Source organism: Austrofundulus limnaeus, unplaced genomic scaffold (assembly GCF_001266775.1).
Source record: "Austrofundulus limnaeus strain Quisiro unplaced genomic scaffold, Austrofundulus_limnaeus-1.0 Scaffold1020, whole genome shotgun sequence".
Lineage (NCBI taxonomy): Eukaryota > Metazoa > Chordata > Actinopteri > Cyprinodontiformes > Rivulidae > Austrofundulus > Austrofundulus limnaeus.
The window spans coordinates 80,240-92,891 of NW_013953422.1; the positions used below are offsets into that span (position 1 = coordinate 80,240).

Sequence of the window (12,652 nt, forward strand, 5' to 3'; positions counted from 1 at the left end):
ACCAGTAATATTTGGGGTCACAAGTTTTTGCCATGAATATTTTGTGGGTCAGAAGACAAYAAGTTTGGGAACCACTGTACTAGGGTACATACTGGGTACCTATGAGGGTACACACAGGACACAGGGTAGCGAATGACAAAGAAGGCTACTTGTAGGGTCCTTACAGGAGTTTATACAGGGTATTTTTGAGGTAATCTAAGGTTACTTCCAAGGTACATTACAGAGTAACGACAAAGTACTTGTAGATTACCTATGGGAGTACATACAACTTACTTAAGAGATATTCACATGGTACTTGAGGTGCATACTACAGGGTAATTAATTAAAGTAAATAATAAAGTATTAGAAATGAATTTTAATCCTAGAAAATAAATAAAATCAGCGTTTATCATTCAGTTATATTTTTACTTTTACGATTTTCGTGGCACCTGAAATTCAAGGTTTTGATTAAAATGAAAACTTCCGCAATGCTTTGTAAAGACCCGCCTACAACCCCGCATCCACCAATGAGAACTCGAGAAACAACGAGGGCGGAAGTAAACCCGGAAATGTCTAAAAGATAAACAAAACAGGAGCGAATGACACGTCGGCTGCGAACCAAATCACCCAGTAGTTCCCTGAAATGATTTTAAGTGAATTACAGACTGTAGCAAKGTAAGGTTTGTTGAAGTTTTTTCATAATTAAAGCCGAAAGGATGGTGAAAGACGCGGGTTTGGTTTTGGCTACAGAGAGATACGGCAGCGGGCAGTCCTGGAGGTATTTAGTGAAGGATGGAGGGATGGAGAGAAGGAGGGATGGAGGTGAAGGAGGATCAAGAGGCAACTCTGTAGTTGGGTTTTTCAAAGTAAGGGTTTGTTCGGTCTCTGTTTCTGAGCTGACTTGTTTCACGCACTGAGAGGTTTTAAATTTATTTATTTCAGAGTGTTTTTCTGCCTCAAGGCTACCCGGAGAGCGTCAGCGATGACTACCTGCAGTACCAGTTCTGGGACACGCTGCAGGTACCAGACAGAACCCCCACCTGAGATGACTCTGATCAGGTGGAAGCTGATATTTGGTTTGTTTCAGGCCTTCTGCAGCTCCCTGTCCTGGACTCTGGCCACTCAGGCTTCTTTAAAAGGTGTTGGTGTTGGAAACCAGGAGGCCACTGTAGCTGCAGCCACCGTCACCTGGCTGTTAAGAGGTTAAAAACTTCAATAAAGCCCCAGCATGTTTAAATTGATTGTTTATTATTCTTATTAGTGTTTAAGCTGTTTAAATATTAAATGTTTGCAGATGGAACCAGCATGTTGGGAAGAATTCTCTTTGCCTGGCAGAAAGGGTACGTCTGATCCCAACAAAGGTTTTTGGAACCTGAGTTCATTTTCTGGACATAAAAAACATTTAAAGATGATGATCTTTGTGTTCCAGGAGTAAGCTGGACTCCGAGGCCAAAAAGTGGAGGTAAGCGTCCAGGATCCAAACACTCTCGCACTCTTTTTGTTTTCATTCATTTATTTTATTCCTCCGCAGACTTTTCGCCGACGTTCTGAACGACATCGCGATGTTCATGGAGATCCTGGCTCCCCACTTCCCTGCTTACTTCACTCTGATCGTGTGCACTGCCGGGATATTCAAGGTCAGAATAACAGTGCGCTGTCAAATCCGCTGTGTTTGGGTGTGAGGAGTTCACTTCCTGTATCTGTTTGTCTCCTGCAGTCTGTGGTGGGRGTGGCCGGCGGCGCCACCAGAGCTGCGCTGACCGTTCATCAGGCTCGCAGGGACAACATGGCCGACATCTCTGCCAAAGACGGGAGTCAGGTACACGTGTCACCTGCACGCTGTAAAAAATAAAGAATTAAATTACTTTCTGACGCTTGTTTTATTTTCCACAGGAGACTTTAGTGAATTTGGCRGGACTGCTGGTCAGCTTGCTGCTCATTCCTCTGGTCACAGATAATCCAGGGTAGAGTCTGTTAATTTAATCTCTGTATATGTTGTATAATGCKTTAATTGTTCCACTTAATTGTATTGAAATCTGGGGGAAAGCAGGTGAAATAATCACAAATCCCATTTTCATTTTACAGTAAAGAGCTGTAAGAATTATAACCAGAAAACATTACTGTCACCCATCAAATATATTGTTTTGTCAGTTGAAATGATTGAAATTTCATGAGTTGGTTGATTATAATATTTTACAGGTTATGTATAAGGCTCATACAAACATATTACCTCTAAATATCCAGTTAAATTTTGTTAAAAGAGAGAGCAGTTTTAATCTTAAGGGGATTGAGATGTTTAAATTTTGAACCAGTTTGAAGGAAAGATGTAAGTCAATTCAGGGAATAAGATTATGGAAAGTGCTGTTAAAAATGTCAGATCACTGTTTATGTTTAAGAGCAGCGTTGCATAAAGTACCTCAAAGTGATACTTGAGTAAAGTATCTTATCATAAAAATACTTTGTTAAAAGTTAAAGTCTTCTCTAAAAAAATTACTTGAGTAAAAGTCTTAAAGTATCTGATATTTTTTGTACTTAAGTATCAAAAGTAAATTTTCTGACACAAAATCTACTTAAGTATTAAAAGTAAAAGTACTGAGTAAAAGTGAGCAGTTAGATTTTCCAAAATGACATTTATTAGGAGGTGACTTCTCCAAAAATATATTTTCTAACAGCGTGCAGCTGTGATGGTTGTGTACAAAGTAATATGGTGTCCGAATGGTAAATATTTATACTTCTCATCCAACCATAATTAAATTCACTCTATAGGAGACACAATTTATCAGGATAGTATTTTTTTAAAGTAATAACAACTCGGAATAAAATAGGAGTAACAACTTTCTACTTCTTACCTTTTTAAAAATGTAGTGAGTAAAAAGTACAGATAATTGTGTAAAAATGTAATGAGTAAAAGTAAAAAGTACGCTGAAAAATAATTACTCAAGTAAAGTACAGATACCCAAAAAAATCTACTTAAGAACAGGAACAAAGTATTTGTACTTAGTTACTTTACAACTCTGTTTAAGAGAATGATTAAAAGTGGTTTGTTGAAGAAATATGAAAAAGAATAATGTGTACTCATAAAATATTTTGTTCTAGTAGGATTATTGTTGTTGTTTTTTGTTACTTAAAGACTATTAGTATTGTTAATTTTATCTTCTTTTCTTAAAATGGGGCAGATAAAAGAATTTTTTCTTCTTTTTAATGCCTTTCATTTTAGTTTTGATTTGTATTTTTTGTATTAAAAGATTTATTTTGTTTTTAAATGAAACAAAATGAATAAACTTAAAAAAAATTGAAAACAACAGATTCGGTTCGAACATAAAAAAGCTGTGTTTTAATTCGCCCTGTTTCTGGCCCTCAGACTGACGCTCYGCCTCTTCCTTCTCTTCACCGTCCTCCATCTGTTTGCCAACTACAAAGCTGTGCGCTCGGTCGTCATGGAGACCTTTAACGAAGCCCGTCTGTCCATCGTSCTGCAGCAGTACCTGAAGGACGAGCGCGTCCTGAGCCCGCTCCAGGCTAATCGCAGAGAACCGGTTTTCCTGCGTACGCAACGACGCCGATAATTTAGAGTTTTAACTTCGTTTTTTTTTTCTTCGATGGATCTAACAAACTGTTTTTCAGAGTTTAGGAAAACCTCGCCAGTTAAACTAGGAGTGAAGCTGCAGGATGTGGCTCAGAGGTAATTATATACGTTATTTATTTATTTTAACCATTTAAAGCTCAGTTTTAAGTTTGTTGCTTATTTTGCAGCCCTGAAGAACTGAATTTGGCTTTGGAGGAGAACAGCATGCCCTTCCTGTTAGGAATCACAAACGGTATCCTAACTTCCTCCTTAAAACAGATGTTTGATTTGGACAGATTTAACATTTGTTACTTTAAAAACAACAACAACAACACCTTGTTGTCTTCCTGGCAGGTTGTGTTTGTGTTTGTTTGGGACCAGAAGCTTCAGTTTGTGATAAACTACGAGCGGCGTGTCAGGCCGTGTGGCTCAGCTGCCAAATATCCAAAACAACTGCAAGCACAGAACGGAGGCAGCAAAGTGAGATTTTACTGTGTTTCATCACGTGAACGCTGAGTCAGCATTTAATCATGTCCGGCTCACTCAGAAGGTCGTTGCTGCAACTTTAGTTTTTTTTAAACTTTTCTACTTTTCGGAATATTTATGTTTATTTACAAATATTGTCATCACACAAATACATTAAAACCTCTTCAGTTCTTTTAAAATATTTCATCCCACTTTCGCTACCCTTTAACAGTTTCTTTAGTTGTCACATTTCTCTATTTTTATTTTTATTTTTCTGAATTAAAGGGTTTTGGGAAATTGTTCTGGAGAGTCACAAGCTGATGGACGCAAAGTTCAATTCATTCCTGAAAGGTGATCTCACACAGAACAGTTTTAACCTTCATTTGAATGAAATCTGTCTTTAAGTGTTTATCATCAGAGGTGTGTTTTTATTGACTTGTAATCTTTAGGTGTTGAAGCTGCAGGTTGGGACGTAAAACGAACTCTACTGGACTGCGACGAGTGGAGGGTGGAGTGGAAAACTAAAAGGAGCTGAGCAGCTTTTTTTTTTTGTTACCAAAACTATTGTATGTTTGATCAAATTTACACACTTCTGGTCCAGATTCAGGAAAATAAAATACATTTGTACAAAAGTCATTTCGTATTGCTCAGTTATTGTTTCTGTAGTTAATGTTATTTTGTTTTGTCTGTTATTTATGAATAAATAAATTGTATTTCGATACGCAATTGTAATAATTAATACAAGATGTTCTCAGAAAAAGTTTTTCAGGGAACAAGAAACAGGAGTAGGAAACAAAACATCAGTCTGGTGAACCTTTTCAAAATAAAATCTTTCATAAAAAAAGTTGGACGTTATATTAAGTCYGTGTTATAACAATGTTAGTAATTTGTCTGTATATAATATTTAATTAAAAATAATATGCGAATGCACCAGAATGAAATATTTTTTTAACAATTTTATCGTCAAAAGTAACCATGTCGCTTTTATTGCGAAAAGCCGAACCCGGATGTAGACCTTGTTCCGTGTAAACGCTGTTAGCGATAGCAAAAGATTTTTTGTTTTGTTTTTCCGCAGGCTCAAAACAACGAAAACCTAATAAATGGGGAGATATAAGTGTGCCTATAATTGTGAGAACTCAAGCGATCCAGATGTTAAATTCTTCAAGTAAGTATTTAGTTTAAATGTTATTTAAAGTTACTCTTAAACAACAAACAGACAGTTAGCAGGCAGAGTAGGGTCTTGTTTAGTAAATTCTTTCCATCAGAGTTGGGATGTGGAAAATGTCGAATAAATGTGAATTTATCACTGCTGTAAATTACATCATATAATACATTTGTCTTTTTTATATATCTTGGAAGCATTATATAAACAATAAAATAAAAAGTGACTTAAGACTTAAATGCTTCCAAGGTATATAAAAAGACAAAACAGGCAGAAATAGGATTTTTGCTCTTTTAAAAACATAGCCATCTTTAATTTTTTTCTTTAAAGCTGCACAATGTTTTCAGAAAACACAGGAATTATTTTTAAAATTGCTCAAAACTAACGAACGAACTAACGAACTAACTAAATAACAAACTCTTCCTCAAACCAAATGACAAAGAAATGAGGAGTGGCTATAAATCAGTTAAATTCACTCTATCTGTGGATAGTATTTGTTTTTTACAATAACAAGCCAGAATGAAAACAAGCAAAAATAAAATAAAAGTAACAACTTTCTACTTCTTGCCTTTTTTTAAATGTAAGGAGTAGAAATAAAAAGTAGGCTGAAAAATAATTATTCAAGTAAAGTACAGACACCCAAAATTCTACTTTAAGTATAAAGTATTTGTACTTAGTTACTTTACAAGTCTGCCTATTTGTTGTTAAATAATGTAAAGCTTGTGTTTCTGGTGAAACAAAAGTCTCTGAGGGGTTTAACAGAGTTTGGTTCCTACAGGTTCCCTCTGTATAATCCCAGAAAACTGAAGAAATGGCTGGCCAACATGAAGTGGAAGGACTGGACTCCGTCCCGCTTCTCTGTTCTCTGCATGGATCATTTCGAGGAATGGTTCATCGACAGATCGGGAAAGTCTGCCACGCTCCGAGAAGATGCCGTTCCCACCATCTTCTCGTCGTCTGACAACACGCAGAGAAAAACGGTTTGTAAATTACCGAACCATCCAGATTTAAACTCTTTAATTTGTTTTTAACTGAATGAAAATGTTAATCTTACTTTTAACAGGCTTCTACCAACACCAGACGTAAGAGGCAAAAGGTGGGAGCTAAAAATGTGATTCAGTTGTTTCCTGTTTTGTTCTGTAGATATTTCTGTTTAATGTTCCAGGCAGTACACTGCACCCGTGTGTTTGTCTTTGATCAGACTTCTGATGCTGAAACCTCAGAGGAGTCGTCTCAAACTGCAACAAGCCCTCCGGTCACAGCCCAGAGCAAAGATCTGAACCAGACGGAGGAAGAACTTCTGGAGGACGAAGCATCMGGGTACTTTGTTTCTTCATTTTTAGAAAACTCAGAAGTGAACATGATTTAAAGAACTGTTATTTACTGGTTTGTTTCTGAGGAAACGTTCTGTTTCTGATCAGAGACGAGCAGAAGAAACCAGAGAAATGGAGAATCGTAGTTGATGAGCGGCTGATGAAGATTGACTCGTTTCCACACTTTTTTCATGGAGACTACTGCGCCCAGCAGGTGGGTGGAGGAACACCACACAGTTCATTCTCTCATTCATCTGGTAAACAACTACGTTTATGTTACATTTGACTGCTTTTAGGTAGCATTTTGTTTCTTTTAGCTAAACTTTAGCTACTTTAATGTTACATTTTACTGCTTTTAGGTAGCATTTTGCTTCTTTTAGCTAACCTTTAGCTACTTTTATGTTACATTTTACTGCTTTTAGGTAGCATTTTGCTTCTTTTAGCTAACCTTTAGCTACTTTATGTTACATTTTACTCCTTTAGCATTTTGTTTCTTTTAGCTAACCTTTAGCTACTTTTATGTTGCATTTGACTGCTTTTAGGTAGCATTTTGCTTCTTTTAGCTAACCTTTAGCTACTTTTGTTACATTTTACTCCTTTAGCATTTTGTGGCTTTTAGCTAACCTTTAGCTACTTTTATGTTACATTTGACTGCTTTCAGGTAGCATTTTGTTTTTCCTTTTCTGCTTTTAGGTAGGAAATAGCTTTTTTAATCTAACCTTTATCTACTTTTTAGCTTAACTTTTACAGCTTTCTGCAGCTTTTTTCTTCCTCAAGTAAACCTTTTGCTCTTTATTTAGTTTTTTTGGTTGCATTTAGCTACTTTTAGATTCTACCCAGCCTTTAGCTGCTTTTAAATACCCTGTTGCTAAATTTATTACATTATTTTCTCTCCAGATATTCCAATTTATTTTATTTTATTTTAATTTATTTCCAAATTGTCTATTTTTCTGTCATTGTCAGAACATTCACTGGGCTCCAGATGATAATTCCAGTGTGAGTTTTCCTAAATATTTAAAATAAAATAACGTGTACAACCTGTGAGAAGTGTTTTAATAAAAACTCGCTCCTCATGTTTTCCAGACGAACAGTAAAGACTGTGATCAGATCATAGAGGTGAGTTTCTCGCGGTTTAACGGTCAGGTGAAGCTTGTCGGAGGTAAAGGGGACRTGATGATCGCAGGTGAACGAGCCGTGGCAGTGGCTGGGGCTGGACGTCAGGGGTCCGCTGACACGAACGCCCACTGGACACAGGTACATCCTAACGGTGACGGACTACTTCTCCCGATGGGTGGAGGCCGCAGCCATGCCGTCGTGCCTCCCGTCTCACGTGGCGAAGAGCGTCGCTGACATCGTCGCCCACCTGGGCTACCCGGTCCGAATCCTGTCCAGGCTGCCTCACGACGTAGTCCACAGGGTGAGTTCTGCTGAGCCCTGCGCAGAATTTAACCTCCTTCAGCTAATTTACAGCGACCGTCTCTTTTAGATCAACCGAGAGCTGAAGGAGCGGCTGAAGGTTCAGGTCGACCTGGTGGTTCATCATCCGCAGACGGGAACTGTGGATTGGGTTACACCACAGATGATAGACAGGTCGGTGTTCTGTAAATAAAACGTATTATTAATAATATTATATATTTATTCTTCTGGCTTCACACACAGGATGGTAAGCGAACTATCAGAGCAGCATGAAGCCGACTGGGATGTTTACCTGCCTGCTAAAGTTTTCAGTCTGTGCTTCAAGGAGCACTCAGCGACGAAGCAGAGGCCCTTTTCACTGCTGTGCTGTTCGGGCCGAGAGCCCGTTCACTCCCCCAGAGGGCTGGATGTAAGTTTAAATCATTTCAGTTTAAACTGACTTCACTTTGTTTATAATGATCCTTTTTGTTTTTTCTGTCTCTCAGTCTGATAACGCCAAGATCCAGAAATGCACTTTAGTGATTAAATAAACATTAATTCTGTGAGTTTGGATTTTTTTATTTAAAAAAATTAAGTAGCATTGAAATGTTTTGTTTTGGCTACTTTGGGTCACTTTATAGTAATATCCTGTTATTTTCAGGACATTTGAACCACAGAGGAGTGTTTTTATCCTCTGAAGCTACAGAAACTACAGAAAAAGCTGCAATCTGCTGCATCCTATACTCGCCTGAGGAGTCTGATGAATTCCTGCTGAACATACGTTCTTGTGTTTTTGTACTGTATTTATTTCCACTCTTGTAGAATAAAATATTTTCATTTCAATGTTTTGTATATCATCATTAATCATTAGTATTTGTTCTATTTTTGGTCATAGATCATAGGTCAATAGATTTTATACAGATGATAACGAATAAAATAGGTAGTTACAGTGTACATACCTGATTTGCAATATTGTGTATTATTACGCAGATGATTTTCAGAATACATTAATATATGACACACATTCATTCAACTTTTTAAACCACATTATTTCAAATAAAACTTCCAAGGTGTATCTGATGTTTGACGCCATCTGCTGGTTGTTTGTGGAACTGAATGTCTTTTTCAGGCAGCTGTGACGTCACATTTGTCGTTTTGCAGTTTTTTTTTTCTCCCCCACTGCATCCAACCGCAAGAAATGGTGAGTCGGGTAAACAGACACAGCTCAGTGTACTCTTTTATTATTTTTTTAGGTCAACTTAACTGTTCCTCAACAGTAACCAGAGTCCTCTCACAGCGTTAAACTGTCCGCGACCAGTACCAGAACCGGGTTCGGCGTTAAGACATCGGCTGAAGCAGATGTCTTTGTTCGGCTAACCCGTGCTAACGTGAGCTAGCTTATGTTAGCAGATGCTAGCTCACGTTAGCTTGACGTTTTGCTGTTTAAAGTGCTCTAATTTATAACAAATTAAACCCAAAACAAGTCTAAGGAAAAGGCAGAGAGTTTAACACGGTGACAGATAAACCGACACACTTTGCTTTCAATTTAACAACTAGTTTACCACAACGATGCTAACTACTTAGCATGGCTAACACAACGTACCGTAAAATACGAAAACAGAGTGATGTTTTAACTTTGGGATGTCTCCAGATCGTGGTGTAAATACTTGCTGTGTGATACATGTTAGTTTGTGAGTTCAACCTGTTCGTGATGTTAAATAAGATTAACGTTTAGCTAGCTAGGCTAACGCTGCTACAGCTTAAGTATTTCGTCATGACGTTGAACAGATGTGTCTCTTTAAACAACCCGAGGACGTGCTGTCACTGCCAGGAATTTCGGCTCAGTGGTTTCAGTATTAATAAATATGAGAAGTTGAATCACGCATTAGTGCCTGGTACAAGTTCACATTAATCCTGTGTCGTGAATAAATCACTCTCTGGAGATTTTCCCAAGGAAAACCAGATTAAAGAGACACTTTTAACTGGAATTARCCTGGCGTGTCATGTTTGAAAAACAAAAATCTGATAAATCTTATCCTGAGTGTCCTAAAGATTAGGAAGTTGTGTACAGCTTGAGGAAGCTCAACTAGAAAAGTTAATTTTGCGACGTCACCATCATAGACATCAGTGTTTAATTTCTACTTTTTTCCTGATCTTGCCTCAGGATGTGTTTTTAATGATTCGACGTCACAAGACGACCATCTTCACAGATGCCAAAGAGTCCACCACTGTCTACGAACTGAAGCGCATAGTTGAAGGGATTTTAAAGAGGCCACCTGAGGACCAGAGGCTTTATAAGGTAAAATTATCGTTATTCTGATCGACYTATTCCCAAATGGTTTGTTGTTACTTTTGTTTACACCCACCTGCTGAGTGTTTTTCAGATATCATTTTGCCTTTGCAGTTTTTCATGAGAGTAAACACTTAGGACAGGGCTACTCAGCTAAACTGCTCCGGGGGCCACAGTTACTGCAGGTCAACAGCTCAGGGTCCGAACATCCAGCAATTAAAGTCGTTATGTAAATAAACTAGGGGTGTCCCGATACCACTTTTTCACTTCCGATACGATACCGATATTACAACTTTGAGAAATGTCCGATACCGATATTGACCGATACCGATATTGACCCGTTACCATAARAGTACAAGTRACYCACTTTTACCTATTTTGTAGTGTAAAATCTTAGAAAAGTCTTGATCAAGTCAAACAGTGAAAAAGAGTAGATATGAGAAAAACTGACCCATTTATTTTTAACCAATGGATGACATACATTTTAAACTGAAAAACATTCTACAATTTAATAAATAAAATAAATTACAATACCCTGAAAAAATAACATAATAAAAARAAAATGTACTTTTAAAGTGTAAAATAATTCAAAATCACTCCAGTTATTTTTTTTACCATCTGTCAGCCTTGTGCTGCTTTATGGTGGGAAAAACTGAAGGTGGGGACGAAACAAAACCCCACATTATTGTCTGTTCAAAGAGTCCACAGCTCCAATTTTACTGACTGTAACCAAAACAACGTGATCATTGCACTTAATCTTCACTCAAACAAGTGTGTAAACAGATTAAARATCACTCTAATAACAAGAGCAAAAAATAAATAGTAAGAATTAGTCAGTTATTTAAATTGATATCTACCTTCCTTACTGCTGCATTTTCTGAGCATCATGTGGAGATCAGCCTCTCGCTCCTGCAGGGAGCAGTTTTTATCACTGCTCTCGTGATGTCGCGCTCATATTCCAAAACAAAAGCTGCGCTCTCCTTTCTTCTGTCCATCAAGAGCTAATCCACGGGATGTCAAAACTGTAAGCGTGCTGTCCTCGCTTCTGCCAGCTTAAAACCACCGACCGGACCAGAGAGGAGGTTCTGAAACAGCCCGGCTGTGTGCGGTCACTGGACCGACGCTGAACGAACCGAGCCGAACCGCAAAGCTGCTGCCAGGGTGGAGAGTAGTTGTCGCTCCGGTTTAAAACGTTCACGGTTCTGTGTTTCCCCTCGGAAAACTTGTGCATGACAACTTTGCACTTAGTTTCAACTCTGTTTCTGATGAAAATAAAAAGTTCTGCTGCCGACATTCTTGCTAACTTGTTAGCGCTGCTGTTGTTATGATCACGTGAGCGCTACATGCAGGATCCAAGCGCTGCTGGATAGAAACACTGGAGCGGAGTCAGTGAACTGCTGGAACGGACTGCTAATATCGGAGCGCTTATATCGGACATTTTTTATGCCGGCCGATAAAATCCGATACTCGTTTTTTGGCTGATATCGGACCGATATCCGATATCAATATCGGATCGGGACACCCCTAAAATAAACCAAGTATTTCATTGATCTGTTACCTTTGAAATAGTTTATTTTGCTGCATTTAATCATGAATACAACATTCAGAACCCTATAATAGTAGTGTTAGTTAAACAATATCAAAAGACTAAGAACACATTTTGCCTCAAATTTGACACAAATAATATTTTGACATCTGTGACATGCCAAATTTTTAAACCAATTTTATTTTCACTTTCATAGTTTCATCTTCAACTGCTTGTAGTTTTAACTGTCTTGAGTGTTCATAGAAATGTTTTTTACCAGCTTGTAGCCAAGATTCTGATGTTTCTGTAGATCCCAAACATGTCTATGTTTAACTAAAATAACTTACTTATTAACGTAGAAAACTGGGGGTTTGGGTTTAAGAGATGAATGAACCAATTGGTGGGCCGAACTTTGATCACCCGTGGGCCAGATGTGGCCCGCAGGCCACCAGTTGGATAGCCCTGACTTAGGACAAAGGTTCCCAAAGTTGGGTCTTAATTGTGGTCATTAGCGCCCTTAATAATTTGCAGTTTTTGATTTCTTAAACCAAACATGGAGGCGCAAACACACGCTGCTGTTATTTTGTGGGTCAAATYCTGAAAGGTTTGGGAACTTTAGGATGTTTGTTTTAAACCAGTCACCAGGGAGCTGCTGCTGAACCCAGGCAGATGGTGAGAGTTGTGTCCAGGAAGGTAATCCAGCTCGAAACCGTTTCAGCTAAAACAAACATCGTCCAAACAACACTGCACCAAATCGGTTTAACAACGGCTGTTATAGCTTGAGCTATAATTTGATCTCTAAATGTCTTTGGAAGCTTTTTTTTTGCTTTTTTTAACAGAACAGCCAGTCAACAAACAAGCATAAGAACCAAAGTGACGTCCCCATTACAAAAACAGAAACCAAACAAAACAAAACAAAAAGCTCAAAGATTCAAAGAAAGAAGAGAAAAAAGCTAGA

At 38.0% G+C, this 12,652-nt stretch overlaps 2 protein-coding genes across 2 annotated transcripts; both read left to right on the plus strand.

The window, feature by feature from the left end:
• Positions 1-554: 554 nt before the first annotated feature.
• rusf1 (RUS family member 1) lies at positions 555-4,645 on the plus strand. Its single transcript, XM_014030235.1, has 14 exons — positions 555-845; positions 922-999; positions 1,067-1,181; positions 1,274-1,319; positions 1,409-1,441; positions 1,511-1,616; positions 1,697-1,798; positions 1,873-1,943; positions 3,341-3,525; positions 3,604-3,661; positions 3,733-3,797; positions 3,899-4,024; positions 4,295-4,360; positions 4,459-4,645. Exons 1-14 carry the CDS (start codon positions 696-698, stop codon positions 4,542-4,544), a joined length of 1,287 nt encoding a protein of 428 aa, XP_013885689.1. The 5' UTR covers positions 555-695; the 3' UTR covers positions 4,545-4,645.
• Positions 4,646-5,001: 356 nt separating this feature from the next.
• On the plus strand, positions 5,002-8,722 carry LOC106533797 (uncharacterized). Its single transcript, XM_014030236.1, has 12 exons — positions 5,002-5,174; positions 5,950-6,151; positions 6,235-6,267; positions 6,373-6,491; positions 6,593-6,698; positions 7,448-7,480; positions 7,568-7,600; positions 7,668-7,901; positions 7,971-8,074; positions 8,144-8,309; positions 8,386-8,441; positions 8,541-8,722. Exons 1-11 carry the CDS (start codon positions 5,110-5,112, stop codon positions 8,428-8,430), a joined length of 1,140 nt encoding a protein of 379 aa, XP_013885690.1. The 5' UTR covers positions 5,002-5,109; the 3' UTR covers positions 8,431-8,441; positions 8,541-8,722.
• Positions 8,723-12,652: the final 3,930 nt, after the last annotated feature.